General features: G+C 36.5%; 2 protein-coding genes and 1 non-coding gene across 5 annotated transcripts in view; 1 reads left to right on the top strand and 2 right to left on the bottom strand.

Moving 5' to 3' along the window:
* Nucleotides 1-7,998, top strand: part of LOC126979514 (structural maintenance of chromosomes protein 1A) — a 72,327-nt gene extending 64,329 nt beyond the window's left edge. The window contains exons 24-27 of the mRNA XM_050828830.1: nt 300-374; nt 1,250-1,428; nt 2,814-2,991; nt 4,236-7,998. Of these exons, the coding sequence (XP_050684787.1) occupies nt 300-374; nt 1,250-1,428; nt 2,814-2,991; nt 4,236-4,295 (492 nt within the window). The 3' untranslated portion in view covers nt 4,296-7,998. The remainder of the gene's footprint in view (nt 1-299; nt 375-1,249; nt 1,429-2,813; nt 2,992-4,235) is intronic.
* A 3,008-nt stretch (nt 7,999-11,006) lies between these two features.
* LOC126979524 (rab GTPase-binding effector protein 1) overlaps nt 11,007-18,197 on the bottom strand; it is a 30,189-nt gene continuing 22,998 nt past the window's right edge. For all 3 annotated transcript variants that reach the window (XM_050828850.1, XM_050828851.1, XM_050828853.1), the window contains 2 exons: nt 16,564-16,674; nt 11,007-13,778 (listed from right to left, as the gene is read on the bottom strand). In XM_050828850.1, the coding sequence (XP_050684807.1) occupies nt 13,611-13,778; nt 16,564-16,674 (279 nt within the window). In that variant the 3' untranslated portion in view covers nt 11,007-13,610. The remainder of the gene's footprint in view (nt 13,779-16,563; nt 16,675-18,197) is intronic.
* On the bottom strand, nt 16,056-16,129 carry Trnas-gga (transfer RNA serine (anticodon GGA)). Its single transcript has one exon. It is a non-coding gene; the product is annotated as a tRNA-Ser (tRNA).

Raw genomic sequence — 18,197 nt, 5'->3', positions numbered from 1 at the left:
CTCTCAAGCTATTATATATATATATATATATATATAATAAATTTTATTGTTCGATATTACATTTGTAATGATATTTTTATTCAAAAAAAAAGAATGCCCGCTGAGTTTCTTGGCCCCGTTCTTCTTAGGTCTGGGGTATACTTTTTCGAACGGGTATTATATTCTATTTTGAATGAAAATATTTGAATTTGATGATATTCTACTAATGGAGCATGCTGTGCGAGTGCATAGACTTTGGCAACAGAAGTCGGGTCAGGATACAACCGGAATTACTTAATATATATAATTGTTTGTAACAGGTTAAGAAGGAGCGGCATGACAAGTTCCAGCAGTGCTTTGAGCACGTCGCGAATGAGATCGATGGCATTTACAAAGTGAGTGAAGTACTGCGAGTCTAACTAAGATCCAGTTCCTTTTTTCGTCTCAATTGATTATAAAAATCTACAGAGACCGTGTTATATAAAATCAAATAACCATTGCTTCCACTTGCCTGTGTTTTGATAATGTTCACTTAAAACAAAATTGAATGTGCTTTTTTTATTAACTTTATTACTATTACTCACCTCAAGTTCACATGTGTTCCATATGATCGGTGTCTTTGACTAGCGATCTTTGTATGTGGTAAAGATCTTTCTGGAGCCCCATTGGATGTAACATGTATATCTATCGCGTGACACTTACCTCTTCTGACGACACTAGGGTTGATTTCTTTACATAAAACTGTACCTACCTAGTATAAGGTTATCTTATAAAAATAGCTCTGTTTTTTCTATAATATAAATAGGTTTGTAATCGTAATTTTAAATTAATATTCTTTCGTTACATTAGTTGCAGATAGTAATTGTATGCGTTGGTAGACCACGACTTAGTCAAACAGACCCTACTGTGTAGAAGCCTCCGTACGTGCTTACGATTTCGATACCTACAGGAACGAGACAGACCTGAAACTACATAATTTAAAGAGAAGCAATAGAATGAAGGCAACATTTATTGTAATTTTATTTTATTTTGATGACAAAATTAATATGGGGTTAACATTGGTTATCATGTTATGTGACAAAGTACATTGCGCCAGAGATTGAACTGTTTTGTTCTTAAACAATTACATAAATTGTAATTAGCACAGTAAGAGTTTTTGTTCTCTGACAGTAATATTATTGATATGTTCAAATTGTAACATAAAATCGCGATAAACAATAAATAAAACCACATGTGTTTCAGTACTTCAAGAATTGTTTTATTTGTTCAGGCACTGGCGATGAACCAGTCGGCCCAAGCGTTCCTGGGCCCGGAGAACCCCGAGGAGCCGTACTTGGACGGCATCAACTACAACTGCGTGGCGCCGGGCAAGCGGTTCCAGCCCATGTCCAACCTGTCCGGCGGCGAGAAGACCGTGGCCGCGCTCGCGCTGCTCTTCGCCATTCACTCGTAATAAATACATTCTTTATTTATATATATATGTAATGAGAATGGTCTTTGTTTGAGGCTCTGTCACGCCTTAACCACTGATCGTGTCGACATGAAACTGCCACCATTCGATCCGAAATTTATCGTGGATGATTTATGGCTACTTATTTCAACGAATTCCAACGTTCCTTCCTTTAGGCTAGTTTATTTCATATAGGAAAACCTTAGATCATTTATACATCTAGATAGACTATGACACGTAGCTGTGAAAACGTCGAAATAAATAAAGTCTATAACTAACCTCTATTTCAAACAATGCACACACACTAACGCGTCATAACAACTAAAGTTTCATAACAATCGCAAGTGTAAGATGTAGCTTGTCTCACACACTAAATTAATGTTCTTGGCCCGTTTCGATCGGTTGTTTAAAAGCAAGAGATTCTATCTAGACGTATAAATTATCTAAGAGGAAAACAGCGTACAATAGTTTTAAATAAAAGACTAATAATAAGAAAAAGCCAATTAAAGTACCGGATAGTAGATTACGTATTAGTTTAAAATAGTTACAAACACTTAAGTTAATAATGTCAATGATGGTAGTACATCTAAGTATGTTCTAACCATTTAATATCAACTGCCTGGGCGATGCTACGCTTGTACATAATAGGCCCTACGCGCTTATCAATTTTCTGCTCACTCGCCACAAGTAGGAATTTTAAATTTTGCCTGTATTTGGATTTAACAAGTGGTGTATGTACAAGAGGATTACCCTTTAGACTACCCTTGTATTTAATTTTATCAAACTTAATAGCTCGGGACAATCAAATATTCAAAGTTATTTTCAAGAGGAAAGATATATCTGCTTTTTTCTTCTGATGGAGAGTATATGAAATTGTTTATAGAGATTATAATATTTTTATAATTTGAGAGACTTTTAATAACCAAATTATATGATGTTATATTTGTGTGTGAAAGTAACCACAGAGCATTTGAAAGCATTAAGATCAAGCTTATTGGCTAGGCAATAGTTGTCAAGTCCAGCTAAATCTGCTTTAAGGTTATGAACATTATTAAAAGTCGCAATGGTATTAAATATCTTCATATCACCAGCAAAACAGCGCAAAAGAGTGTCAAGAATGCAGGCTGAAATATCATTTATAAAGATGGTGAAAAATAAAGGACCGAGTGACGATCCTTGTGGCACCCCACTGGGAATGTTTACCCAACTCGAAATATAAAACTGATCACCACCGCTTGTGACCTTCTGTCAATAAGATGCAAACTACCGATGCAAATCCCTAACAATGACAAAAAGTTGAATTTTCGATAAAAGCGAAGAAGATTGCTTAGAATATAGTTTGTTTAGTCAATATGTTGCATTAAATTGTCGATGTTACTAATAGATACCAGCCGGCACCGTTCTTCCTGCTGGACGAGATTGACGCGGCGCTCGACAACACAAACATTGGCAAGGTGGCCGCCTTCATCCGCAGCAAGAAGGACTCGCTGCAGACCATCGTCATCTCGCTCAAGGAGGAGTTCTACGGCTGTGCGGACGCGCTCGTCGGCATCTGCTCCGCGGTAAGTGTCCGCCCCACATGAGCAGCGTCGTGTTCATCAAGAAGGACTCGCTGCAGACCATCGTCATCTCGCTCAAGGAGGAGTTCTACGGCTGTGCGGACGCGCTCGTCGGCATCTGCTCCGCGGTAAGTGTCCGCCCCACATGAGCAGCGTCGTGTTCATCAAGAAGGACTCGCTGCAGACCATCGTCATCTCGCTCAAGGAGGAGTTCTACGGCTGTGCGGACGCGCTCGTCGGCATCTGCTCCGCGGTAAGTGTCCGCCCCACATGAGCAGCGTCGTGTTCATCAAGAAGGACTCGCTGCAGACCATCGTCATCTCGCTCAAGGAGGAGTTCTACGGCTGTGCGGACGCGCTCGTCGGCATCTGCTCCGCGGTAAGTGTCCGCCCCACATGAGCAGCGTCGTGTTCATCAAGAAGGACTCGCTGCAGACCATCGTCATCTCGCTCAAGGAGGAGTTCTACGGCTGTGCGGACGCGCTCGTCGGCATCTGCTCCGCGGTAAGTGTCCGCCCCACATGAGCAGCGTCGTGTTCATCAAGAAGGACTCGCTGCAGACCATCGTCATCTCGCTCAAGGAGGAGTTCTACGGCTGTGCGGACGCGCTCGTCGGCATCTGCTCCGCGGTAAGTGTCCGCCCCACATGAGCAGCGTCGTGTTCATCAAGAAGGACTCGCTGCAGACCATCGTCATCTCGCTCAAGGAGGAGTTCTACGGCTGTGCGGACGCGCTCGTCGGCATCTGCTCCGCGGTAAGTGTCCGCCCCACATGAGCAGCGTCGTGTTCATCAAGAAGGACTCGCTGCAGACCATCGTTAAATCAAATCAAAATCACTTTATAAGTAGGTAGGTTATTTGTAGGTCACGGAAATGACACTTAGCATGTCAAAAAATATATTTTTTCTTATTAATTCTACGGCTACTTCGTAAAGGATTGAACTAATGAGAAGAAGTATCAAGAAACTCATTGCCTCTCTTTTAAATCAAGATTTACATTTTCATCGTTTTACAAATCATTTCAATTACAATATAATATGTAAAGTGATGCAACAAACGTCAAATAGTCAGTGCCTTACAACGATTAAGTCAAAAAAGTAAATGTAAATTACAAAACAAAAGTTATTGAGTCATTTAAGTGAAGAGTTTAGTTAAGAATGAAAAATCATGACATTTTTTGATATCTATTTTAGTTAAAGACGCATCGTGCTGGTATTAGCAATATATTTAACACAACGTTGTTTCGCAGCCGGCGGACTGCCTGGTGAGTGACGTCATCACATTGAGCCTGGAGGGACACCCCGACTAGACAAGGACCAGCTGCGGCCCACGTCGCGTGTCACGTGTACGACACCGCGCGCTCGTTATTGGCTCTCTTATTATTTGATGCTATAATTAATTTGTTAATTTTGATTTAAGAATCATGAAAAGCTTGAATGTATTTAAAATGTATCATAGTATAAGGACATACGGTATGATGACGTCTAGAAAGTAGGATATTGTGTTAAACGCCGACAATGTCTAGACAGTGTCGCACGGACGTTAGAGCCTAGGCTTATCATATTTTCTATCATATTTCATCATCATTATTATTATTATTATTATATACTTTTATTTTATCACTTAATAATCAAAATAATAGTTATACCTTCGATCATTATTATGAATATAGAATCATCTTAATACTACCTGGTTACATTATCTCTGGACTATGACGTCACATCGTCGCTTTGTTACGGTGTGCAAAACAAGCATCTTTAGGATATTATTATTATTAGATAAACATCGATTTATTTTTTTCAGTATTGTAGATTGATGTAATAATGTTGTGTTGTGATGCTGATTATTATAATTATATAATGATAAAAATTCAATGAAAGAATCTGGAATAAGTAAAAAAAACATAAGTCAAAACGTAATAATGTAAACTTCAAAAACAAAGCAGTGATAGAACGAAAATATCACAACACTACGACCGTACTGACGCAACAGTACGAGCGCGAGGAGGTGAAAGGGGAATGGGAGGGTGCTTCACGTCCCAGCGAGGTCCAGAGATAAAGTGGTCGTGTAGGACTTATAAATTTATAGTTATAAATAATCAATCTTAAATATTATATAATGACTACACAAAATCGTTGACAAAAAAAATATTTGAATCATCTGTAATTTAAAAATAATGTGCGATAAATTAAGAATTAGCTGAATCATTCAAAACAGTGTGTGAGGGGACTACATTGATATAATTAGACCTAGAATTTTATATTTTAAGTTATAAAATCAAAACAATGACGTTATATTCATATATAAGAACTTATCTGAATAAATGTTTTACTTTGCTGCATAGATATATGAGTCGATGTTTACTATGGTGTATTCATAAATACACCATAGTAAACATGGAACATGCCACAGCATGTTCCATGTTTCAGCTGTGTCGTGTTTTGTCTATTTGTATAGAACGTCATTGATTGAAAATGATATTTTGAATACTTTGTAAGATAGAATCGTCTAACAGGCGACATTGACGAAACAATTATAGTCCTTCGTTCGACCCTAAGAATATTGACACAATAGAAGTAGTCTCCGCGTGCTCCTTTCAGCGGGCCTACCATGAACTCTTACTACGATTCAATTGAAAAACTAAAATGAATTGCTTTGCTATTTCGTACTAGAGCTATCTAATTTAGGTTGACGTCAAATCAACTGATATTAAATCTCAATGATGTCAATTGAATTGCAGACTGATTTAGTTCGTTCATTCATTGGTACCATGAGGTAATATTTCAACCTAAACTGGATAGCTTATGTGTCAAAGTGAGCGATTCGAAAAAAGTTGCTACTTCCTTAGAGGAAAGTGAATCGTGTTGTTAATAACTTTTAAAAAATAGTGAAAACATACAAAAAAGGAAAATTTTATTGATGAAAGATGAGAAGAGAATACTTTATTGGACTTATTTGTAAAACAAAATACTGAAAATAAATGAAAATACTAAAGACGAGGCAGTAAGGGCCCTGGCTATAGCCTGTTTGCAAGAACAAATTTAAAAAATGTACTCTATGCTCCTGTCAAATCTACCATCAATGGAGGTGCGTTCATAACTCGTTATATTTACGAAAATACCTGAGAAAACATTTAATTTGTTATTCAAAGAACTATATTTATTTATATTACTATTATTTAATAAGTTCTTAATGGTTTATAATTTTATTTATTATTTTCTACGACTGTAGAGCGTCATCTCTTTCTCACACCGCGGACCACAGACAAATTTATTTCGTTCATTTTTCATAAGCGATCCAAACGCCATTCAGTAAAAGGCACTTCATGGTACGAATTCTAGTGATTCAGTTTAGGTACCTAAACTGAACTGCATCGGTATCGCATCGCTTATTAAAAGTTGATGATAGGCCCCCTGGAAGTAGTCAGAATAGTTTTAATAGGAGTAGTTTTAGGTGTTGTCATATTATTATTATGACTAAAATAACCCCTAACCAAATGACGTTCTATACATATAGACAATTCACGTCATACAAAAACAAAGCCACAAATTACACCATAATAAGCTTCGACTGCCATATCTATAAGTATCTGCGTATACTCCAGCTGTTTAAAATATTATAGATTGTTTAAGTAGGCTGCCTATATTGAATTAAGAACCTGATTTGGACAGTGACATAAGTGGAGTAGCAGTTAGGTATTTTTTAAACCCTGACGAAAAAGAGGCTTGCTATAAGATTTACGTTTGTTAGTCTGTCCTTTTTTTTTGATCAATATCTGCTAAGTTAGAGGTTTTTTACGTTTTTAATCCAAAATCACACACATATTATTAAAGGGGAAATTAATGTTGAAAAAGTTTTATCATACCTTTTGAGCACGAATTTTTAAACGCTAAAACCCTTTAGTGGTGTAATATAAATAAGGAATGATTCTAGCAAATGACACTCGTTTTATTTGGTTTGTACCGGCAGCGGAGCCATTCACAAGCTACCGGTGGCGGGGCTGCAGATAGAGCTATCACTGTGTGTCTTTGAGCCAACCGCTTAGCGAGAACCGCTTGATATAATGTCTAGGCTATTTGCCTTTACTCTGAGACCGTTTGCCGTAAGGACTATCCGGATTCCGGACTACGATCGTCGAGTCAACGCGGTAAGTAATGTTTTCTCGCCTAAACCGAGCTGCGTGACTTTGATTTTGATGCACATTTTTTAAATGCCTGTGTCATTTTTTGAACTCTCCCTCTTACTAGAGGGACTAGGGTGACGTGATATCTACATTCAAGCTATTTATTTTGTAGGTTACACTGTCAATAGATAAAAACAGGTATCTCGGTCACTAGCCTCTGGGCTATATGCGCCATCATTATTACAGAGGCTAATGAAAATTCTAAATAGTAGTCATTAGCTGCGGCCACATTGATGCACACATGCCACAAAATACGAAAAATAGTGTAATAAAGTTTTGAAGTTACTTTTGTAGTGTTATAACAGATGCAACTGTTGTGTAATACGGGGTATTAAAACACGAATGTGGATTTATCTCACGAGGCGAAGCCGAGTGTGATAATAGTATCACATGAGTGTTTTAATACCTAATTATCAACAGTGTTATGAAATTCAGTACAACATTACAACACTCGTTTGGATGATGTAATGGTTATTAGAACATTGGGTGTTTTAATGTTGGCAATAAGCTAACTGTTTCAGAATCTTTAATAGAGAATTTAAAGCATGGGTGTAGATAAACATTTTTACGTGCCTACATACGTACTCGCATACTTGTGAATGTAATTCATTAAATCATCGTAATAAACACGTAATATCGTTTGAAATATTATAAGTTAATTATTCAAGTTAAACACGAGTTAACAACTACATTCTCAATGCGGCTATGACATTCCAACTATGAAATGGGTTTCAACAGTTTTTTAATTTTATGTCCGTTGTGTTTCCGACTTCTTTTTCTGTATTACTTCTACTACCTATGTATTACTATTAAATATATTTTAATTGAATTGTCTTTGAATTATACTTTTGACGGTGGTGCAGTATGAAGGACGGTGACAGTATACCAAACTATTTATTACATTTCCAAGTTCCTTCCCTTTAATTTTCAATAATATATTCCTTCGTAAGAGGAAAACTTTATTAATATGAAAATTTGGTGCTACCAAAATAGACTTCCAAAAAGTATAAAATTTTCTTATACATCCAAATATGGCTCCACACCCTTCTATTCTATTTTCCCCTTGCATTTTCTTTTGCTCTCATGTCCAAAATTCAACGTCATTTATATTGGTGCTGTAAGTCTTTTCCATATCGCTCTTCATTCGGTATAGTGAAACAACTAAATGATGAGCGAAAGATATTGTATGTCTTAATTACCCTTTTTGAATAAAAAGATATATACACCTGCGGTCTTTGAGTAGCTTTCTTACAAGTACAAGCAAAATGGTATGAACTTGCGTACCAGGTGATTTCAGATCGATATGATACCTTACAGGCCGGTTCTTTTCTCTCCACTCTGGGAGACATCAAAAGAAAAAGGGGAGCCTACAATGGTCACGCCCTCCAGATGCGAGATTCTGCAGTTGATAATGTTGGGCAAGGTGGCCGAAGAGACGTGGTTCTCGTAACAGGTTTCGTCATGCTCGCTTAAATGTCACTGCTTGTGGCGGCGACATGGGACGGGTCGTCCCCTTCCCTAAAATATGGTTGAGGGAGGCGATGGCTGGCTCATGCGTCATGCTGAACGGGCGCTGCTTGTGGTGGCAGGATGATCCTGTTGCCGGAGACTCGGTTTCAGATTTTTAAAAGTTATTGTGTGTGTATATATATATGTATGGATATATACATATTTATTTATTTATAATCGCTTAGAATATGCTCACAGAATACCTTTATTTATTTATCGTGTATGTGGATGATGCAGCTACTGTACTCAATAACTTTTGTATTAATTTACATTTACTTTTTTGACTTACTCGAGTTAGACATTGACTATTTGACGTTTGAGTGTGTCTGTTGCATCATTTTACATATTATATTGTATTTGAATTGATTTGTAAATCGATGTACTTAAATGTAAATCTTGATATAAAAGAGTGGCAATGAGTTTCTTCCTACTTCTTCTCATTAGCTCAACCCCTTACGAAGTAGCGGTAGATTCAATAAGAAAATATTTTTGACATTCATAAGTGTCATTTCCGTGACCTACATGAATAAATTGATTTTGATATCCGGAAATGGACGGACCCCACTGACCTCTACTATATACCACTCTGTTAAAGTGCTTTTGTGCCATTTTTGGCGCTGTTGGCCATGTAGCAAGAGTCTTCGGTACTAGAACTAGTGATGATGAAATTTTATTTACCTACAAAAATTGTATGATTACATTATATTAATATGCGTTGAAATAAATTCAAAATGCAAAAATAATTCAAAGTTATTGATACATTCCTTCGCAGCCATTTGTATTATACGTCAAAATTAGATCTCTCGACGCCCGCGAGTGGCGCTTCAAATAGGCACAAAAAATTTGCTGTACATGATATGGGATATATATAACAGCCTGGCTGAATACCACTGTATTTATACAGGTCAGTGACGGACCCGGAAGGCCGGGTGAAATATGCGGATCTCACTGACAGGCTTCACTAGTTTGACAGTGGTGTGGGGAAGTCTGTCGACGATAATGTCATGTTCTGCTGTTAAATATTGTTTTCGCTGCTTCTTTGTTTTAAACATTTTTGATTGTTCTCCTTTGAGAGATTCATCCACATACTCCCCACTTAAAGAATAGTTTATGATTTCAATTGTTCGGTTTGTCTGTGTTGGCATTTTATTTATTTAACGAGAGTGATACGGTGCATTATCAATTCATATTACAGATGGCTCTTCAAGTGATGTAGGCATTTCTCTGAGCCACTTTAAATACACGGCCGCACTTAATTCCTAATTAAATTATTTTGTTTTTGGAGATTTGAATGCCAAAATAGCGATGTCAAATCCTGTTTTTGGTCCCCCATGGGAAATGACTAAGTTTTAGATTATCTTTCCTCATTGGAAATCAATTCGGGTTGTATATATATACAAGTTACCCTATAGAACTCTTAGGCTTATCTATATGGCATTAGCAGACTCGATAATTAATTATTGCTTGAGTAGTTACGGTCGTACTTATTACAGATACATTGACAACATTTACAAATTACAACTTAAAATATTAAAAACTATAGTACCGCAACACATTAGAAAGAAATATAAAAATAACGAAATGGGTGTGTTTAAATTTTGCAGAATTGTAAATGTATACGATAAGATAAAAATCTCTGTTATAATGGAAGAAATCTCAAACATTAAAGCTTTAATAAGACAGTCACGGCAACCACCCCTCCGTAGTCTGTCCTACCTAAACACAAACATATTACCTAAATGTAACAATGCATATGGTAGGCGGAAATGGGAGTATTTATTGCCAGACACACTAAATGGTTTGCCAGCAAACGTTTTAGAAAGTATTGAGAAAGAACCGGAAAAGGCAAAGTATTTATGAACCAAACAATTTTTAATGTAATTATGTATATATAAGGCGTGTTAATATAATTATTAGTGTAAGAATTTAATATAATAATGTTAATAATTAAGATCGATCTCGTCACCACGAATAAACCTTACATGGTTTCTTGTGGGTGACTTTATATGTATTTGCTCTGAAATACTTTTAATTATGAACAATAAAAAAAAAACCTAAATACATAACCATGAAAAATGCAAATGAATAACTCTGAGAATGACAAAATGATGTTGTCTATGACCTTCTTGATTGATCTTTCAATACGATGAAACTTACCGTTTTGCTTTACATAAATGGTGTATTTTAATATGTCAAGTTGTTAAAAGTAAAATATAGGTTTGGACGAAGTATACTCGTAAAATGATAAAACTTAGGTTTTTATCATAAAGGAGAAAAAATATATTAGGCGTAACTACGCATAAAACTTTAAGAAAAAGATTGACACAATTAAAAATTTATGATTTATTTAGAGTAAAATATATTTATATAATAACATTGACTGTTAATTTATAACTAACTAAAGATGCCTTCACACAAGGACACCGAACTTCGCAACAAGATAGGTGTACAGCTACTCTTTTATTGGAAAAGATTTATCAGATAAATTAATACGAAACGCACTATTGCGTGAAGGCACTTTAATAATACGTAAACATTGAATGACTTCACAATTATATCAACCAATCACAGGCTTGTATTACCATTAGCGGAAGTTTAAAATGGAACTGACAAAAGTATCTTTACCATTATAAAATATTTTGTATACGAATGATTTAGAAGAACATATTCAATACCAGAATAATAGTTGATATAATTAAATTAGCCATTCAATGACTATGTGAATATGGTTGAAATTAGCACAATTTGATCACTTGAGCACATTGGTCACACCATGCTCGTACTCTACACATCTGTCCGATAAAACGTGGTTTCTAATTACGATGATACCTATACAACATAATAATACGTACTGTGATGTACCTTATATCGGTTTTTTTGGGGTTTTGAACGCTAAAAATTTTAACTCTCGTATAAATGACGCCGAACAAGAAACCTTCCGTTCCGGAAAACTATGATCGCGCGGTAGCCACAGATCGACGCAATTTTGGCGCTCGCACATTCGCGTATTACTTTACGTTTAGCAATATTGATTATAATTATAATGATATAAGGTAATGTATCATAAAGCTATTGAAATAAGCTATAAAACCATGCAAAAAAAACCATCTTGTGAACAAAATAAGGGTTAGAACTTGATGAGGGAATAGGGTGCTGTACGGCACTTTTGGTTTTGGTGCATCTGAAAAATCTAGGGCCCTGGGGCACTGCCGATTTCGGAAGGTTAAGTAAATTTAAAATAAATTGTAAATACCGTGGCTTACATTTACTGGCTGACATGAGAAGAGACAACATTAATATTGCATAACCTAAAACGAGTTTCTGTCTGCACAATACGCCTGTCACTGAACTTTGAGATATCACAGAACGCATCGAACCACGTTTCGTCCAGACTTCAACAGATAAAGAATAACACAAGAAACAACAACACACATCTCGAGCCCATTTACCAAAAATCGAAATACAAAGTTTCTGTTAAAAATGTACGATCCGTCGATCGTACAATTTCCTATTACGAAAGTGTTTTGGATACGAAGATCGATACGAAGTTCGCAATTAGACAATTTGTCTTTCGTTTACCTTATTCCCAAATTCACTTGACATTTACTTTTTCGTTGTTTGACCTCACTTTTTATGGTTGTGTCTATGGTCCCCAAAACGAAATCCGTCCACGGTATTCTGATCCGAAAAACTTTGGTAATAGGGATTTAATTCGAACTTCGCCGTTCTTTTGATTCGGACCGAAACTTCAGCTTTCGATTTTGTTAATAGACTTCCTGAACTTAAATACTTAACAAATTTAATTTATTAAGAATTAGACATTTAAATGGACAAGTTGGAATCCCGAATACTGCACACGTGAATGTACTGCTAAGATAACGTACTTAGAAATAATGACGGCTGCCCAAATATAATAAAAGAGTTCTATTATTTTATTCACTGAATTTTTGTAATGTCAAACTAATATTGATATAAGCACTCGTGTCTCTCGACACTTGAGCGGTGTTATATCAATATTACGTTAAATAAATATACTCTCTCCGTACACTACTCGAATTCAATAACAATAGTATATTCTATCTAATTGTATATATTATATACATTCGTCTATTTACAATTCACACGATTCAATCTAATTGAACTGTTCACGAACTGATGTGACATTCTACTTGAAATAAACATTACTCCATTATCAAACATCACATGTTTAAGAAATGCGCCACATTTATATACTTACTGTCTGTTCTTGCTATTCTAGTAGCTATTGCTCGCTAGTTTATCAGGAAATTTAAAAAATACTGTTTCCAACCCGAATTAAATTATTTAAAGCTCGGGATGAATCGATGTACAAGACAAGACTCGGATGAGCTGCCGTGTTTGGTTTATAGGTGATGCCATGCCGAGGTCACTCTGTGGTAACGTTCTGAGCGTTAATGCATCCAAAGACAAAAACAGTGGTGATTTATTTGTGAAAAGCAAATGTAAGTTGAGTCCAGGGGCGTGCATTATTTTTCTAGTAAAGAAGGCACTGTGGATCTAACTAGTCGTAGTTGAGCTTTGGAATTTGAAAAGATTGCTGACCGTAGGTATTTAGCTTAAGGTAGAATTTTATGAGTAGTTGTTAAATAGAAGTTGGTTATAAAATAATGTACCCAAATTAAACTAAATTAACTTTAACTCTAGTGTTGTATTTATTTAGGTTTATAATGAGGTAGGCACTGCCTTATTGCCTATTAATATGCACGCCCCTGATGGAGTCATCAACACAAATTCCATATCCGTTTTAGGAGCTGACAATGAGAGTAAGAGCCGGAAATATATTACAAGTTTTTCCTAGTGTCACACAGCGGCACGAGTAGATGAGTCCCTTGCCTACTAATAAGAGCCCTTCTGATTGGAGACGTAACGCAACGTTCTCAGTACACGAGGTCGCTAGTCGGGCGAGTGCGGCGGCGCCGTGCTGAAGTACGGCGCGGTGTGTGGCCGCAGCAGCGTGTCGCACACGGAACACACGCGCGCCGGCGTGCCGCGGGGCCCGCTCGGCACGCTGCGACACACGCACGCGCTGCAGTAGATGCGCCCGCAGTGGCGGCAGTGGACCTGCGCACACAACAATAAACACACGTAACAACAAACTATTTATATTACAGGGGCTGACAGCCATAATACAGAGGTAAATGTTAATAAGTAATGGCCATTTCGTCGCTTTGGTAGTGAAGAGAGTCAACCCACATTTTATGGTAAATGAGTTAATAGCACAATTGAATGCGAATAAAATATTTTACTGCGGGTGAAGAGAGACAACTCACCTAAGTATTTTAACTAATAATAATAACAATGGTTAAAAGGGGTTGGATGAAACTCCGTAGTATATTTTTTGTGGTGAACTAAATGTAACATTGGCTTGTCTTTGTTATCCCTAACATTATTTTACTAATGAACAGCGTTAAGCGGCCTACACTTACACTTTCCGAACGTTCGCGCTACTTTTTGTCGCCATTTTGTATGACTTAGTAACTGTGATAGCTGTCAAAGCTTTTTTGCTAGTAAATAAGTTGTTTACCTAATCATTTACACGTTGTGGTTAGGTACTTAAATAAAATCTGATCGTCAAATGGCAAAGATTAAGTTAATGCTAGATATATTTCAAAATGAAATCAACAGTCCTGAAGTGTTACGAGAGCCTAAAGGTAAGGTACTTATTAATTTTTCGTACTTTTTTAATGTCAGTATTATATAGATTACAATCTTTTGAGAATTTATGACAGAAGTTACAGATTTTTGTTGGTATGAAAGTATAGATTTTTGTTGGTATGAAGGTATAGATTTATGTTGCAAAGTCCCTGAGATAGATAGGTGTAACTTATCTCAACAATTTTTGCTGTACGCTACTTTAGACATGTAAATATTTTATGAGCCTCCACAAGTAATATTTACAATGCTTTACACTTAAGTCTAGGTATAACATTTGCGAGATTTAAAACATATAAACTAGATTATATACAATACAATCCCATTTAGGATCTAGCCCTAAGTTACAATTAGCCAAAATTATTTTAGCTTATTGTACGTCAGAGCAGAATAGGTCAATATTATCCAAGTGTTTTAATTTATTGAAAATATTTGAATTGCGGTGGACAAATGCATTAGCTCTGTAATTGGAACGGCTACGCGGGACATTGAGTTTATTTTCTGAGAGTGCAGGTATGGTACATATAAATTAACTTTAGAAAGGACGTATGGACAATTGGTTTTAGATTGAGCTATCATCATCGATAATGAGACGTCGGCAATATTTCTACGTAATGAGAGTGGTAATAGATGAAAACAATATACGGCGCTATTCACGTAAGTAATTACAAAATCGTTGAAGTTTCGATCCTATCCAAGTTTTGCTCTAGATTGGTATTCTACTCCATTTCCATAGAACGTTTACTGAATCGGAGCCGCACGTCAACGACACTTGAACGTAAAGCTTGCACGAAGTTACCAATATTTGTTATGTTTTTAAAGTGATAACCCTCACTTCTAGGATTAATACACAAACAAAATTTGAAACCACAACCTGAGAGTTGAACAAAGTAGACAAGATTTTATGACGATGCGTCACTTGAACGGTTAGCTCAGTTGGGAGAGCACTGACACATACCGCCAGAGGTCGTGGGTTCGAGCCCTCATCGTTCATAAAAATTTTGTTTGTTTTTCGAATTTTATTTGTTACCAATATTGTTCTAGGAATACAAATATTTCTACTACTATTAAAAGGGTTTTCTATGCTCTATTAGATAATGTTTTAAGTTGTTTACTCAACCAAACGTCAAAATATTGCAAAATAACCACCTCCCAACAATTGGCTTTCTATCTTGTAACGAGAATACGCATCGTACAATTTCCCTAAATCGTAACGTAACTTCACCACATTCGGAACTGAACCGTATTTAATATTATTAGTATTAATACGAAGTTTAACTTTTTGACATAAGGTCGTGGTGAATCCCAGTAGGCCTATACTCGGATTCACCTTCCTGGTTTCAATGTCTCACTATTGCGGTCTGTGGTGAATGGACAGCAAAGTCATAATACGGAACCATAGCGTAGCACTACGAGCAGTTTCACTTGCCACAGGTGACTGTGTGTCGCTTCGCCACTTGTACAGTCGTTATAAGACGAACACAGGCTCGAGTGAGCCTTAACATTAAACAACAACCGTCAAAAACAAACATCTCCAATCTTTAGCCTTTATCCAAGCAGGAAATTGATGAATTGAGATATACGCACTTCGACAAAATCACTCGCTAGTTGGTTTAATACATATAATAATTTATAATTTTAAAAATATATTATTTACACAAATAAAATTTGAAAAACAAAATTTTATGAACGATGCGGGATTCGAACCCACGACCTCCGGCGTTCCATGCCGGTGCTCTAACCAACTGAGCTAACCGTTCGAGTACCGCCTCTTTATAAAATAAATTATTTGCTAACGCAAAAATCAAGCTATAACTTAAAAGTAATTTATGAAACTGTTGTGTAATAAGGGGTATGGGGGGTAGGGGTCAAAGTCAGGTTACTAGGAGATTGGGTGTTTTAATGTTGGCAATAAGATAAGTGTTGTAGAATCTTTAATAGAGGTTTTAAAATATAGGTGCAGATAAAGGTTTTAATAAGGTTTTCCTATTATCGTGCGCAAAGTTCGATTTTGCGCATGCATTTGCGTTTTCAAAGTACCACTTTCCCACACGTTGACAAGAGTGTCCGGCGACATAGTTCTCCTCCAGATTTACTATAGTATCCGATAATTCCGGTTAGAGGCTGTGTGTTCTCTTAAGATTTCATTTCGACAGCTGTGATCACAGCCGACGGTGGCGGTCTCACATCGCACCTTCTTCTTATTGTTGGGTAGCGGTGTCTTGCAGGAGGGACACTCGGTGACGTCATCGTCGTGCTGCCACCGCACCTCCGTGTCGGCCTCGCGGATCCGCTGCAGTTGTATCTGAGGACCCAACACAAGCTCGTTACATATCACTTGACTGCTGTCCTTCCCATCACCCTCACAACCCACAGGACCCACAGCCTACCGTGGGTCCTGTGGGTTGTGTACTGTACCTATACAGGGGCGTGCATTGGTTTTCTAGCAAGGAAGGCATTCGCACTGTAAATCTAACTAGACGTAGTTGCGCTAAAATCCGACAGCGCTAGGTTTTGAAGTCTAAATACTGTAGTTATTTGTGTTTCGCATATAATTTCGGGACCATTCGGTGTCAACCTATTACCTAATTTAGTTTATGTTATTCTAACTTTGGTTATAGAATAACGCAATCACATTAAACTAAAGCAACTTTAACACTAGTGTTAAATTTATTTAGGTTCTTAACGAGGTAGGTATTGCCTAATTGCCTATATGGTATGCACGCCCCTGAGCAGGTAATACGAACAGTTCACTCAACAAATGAAGCGAGCGGGCGCCGGGTAAAAATGGTAATGTAATAATTATCACAACCTATCGTCATAAAATCATGAATCCGACATTGTTTACTATTTATTATAAATCGGTAAAATCTGGCCACGCCTTCCCATGGCTCATTCCTTAAAAATTTACGAACTGCTCAAATAGTCTTTCAACCTGATTCACCCTCTTAGGGGCAAAACTTTGAGAAACGCCCTACATACCCGTACATTTATTTCTAAACAGAAAAAAAAATATGTCATTTCTTCCTTATTTGAAAACTAGCGACCCGCCCCAGCTTTGCTCGTGTACTATTTTTAGAAAAAAAAGGTCCATAAATTCCTTGTATATTCTAAAGTTTAGCTTACGTAAGCTGTGTAAAATTATTATAACTGTGCTCTGGATAAAAAATAAAATAAAAATGAATGAACATCATCAAAACACAGTGTTGAGTAGAAAACATTTAAGATATACCACACACTTGTTGGCATATAAAGCAAAAATATTTTTCTATCAAAAAATAAAATCCAATTATGATAATTTTTAGGTGATGAAGATTGAAAACAATGCTTGTACGTTTTACTTATTCTTAATTTCATAGTATATCGAAAGTCATAGACAGCATAAATTTTACAATTTCTCGCAAAATTACAAAACGCCACAAGCCTAGATTAAAATTTGCTCATTAAAATTACTTGATACGATTTAGATGGCCAAAAGAATTTTCTACCAAACTGCCAACTTCACCAAAAAATATACAGAAATCGATAACGGGCTGCATCTTTCCTGTTCGCACATTTGTGAAACGGTGAAATAGCACTACAATCGCTAAATAAATTACTTATTAAATTTACGCAGATGACTGCGTTCAAAGTATAAATCTGGTACGATTTGGTGTTTGAGCTCCTCAATTACTGCAGTATTTTATTTTTACTAACAATTGTTCCTTGGGGGTGGCTCTTACCCTTTAAAGCAAATAATAATGAAACTAATTACAAAATAGAGTTCATAACTAGAAATCAGATTAATCTAAGTGTAATTGGATATAATATGTTAATAAGTTATCAATT

The sequence above is a fragment of the Leptidea sinapis genome, chromosome 3, assembly GCF_905404315.1.
Source record: "Leptidea sinapis chromosome 3, ilLepSina1.1, whole genome shotgun sequence".
NCBI lineage: Eukaryota > Metazoa > Arthropoda > Insecta > Lepidoptera > Pieridae > Leptidea > Leptidea sinapis.
Note: the sequence above shows the minus strand (reverse complement) of the source record. Positions and strands in the feature narration are given on the sequence as shown.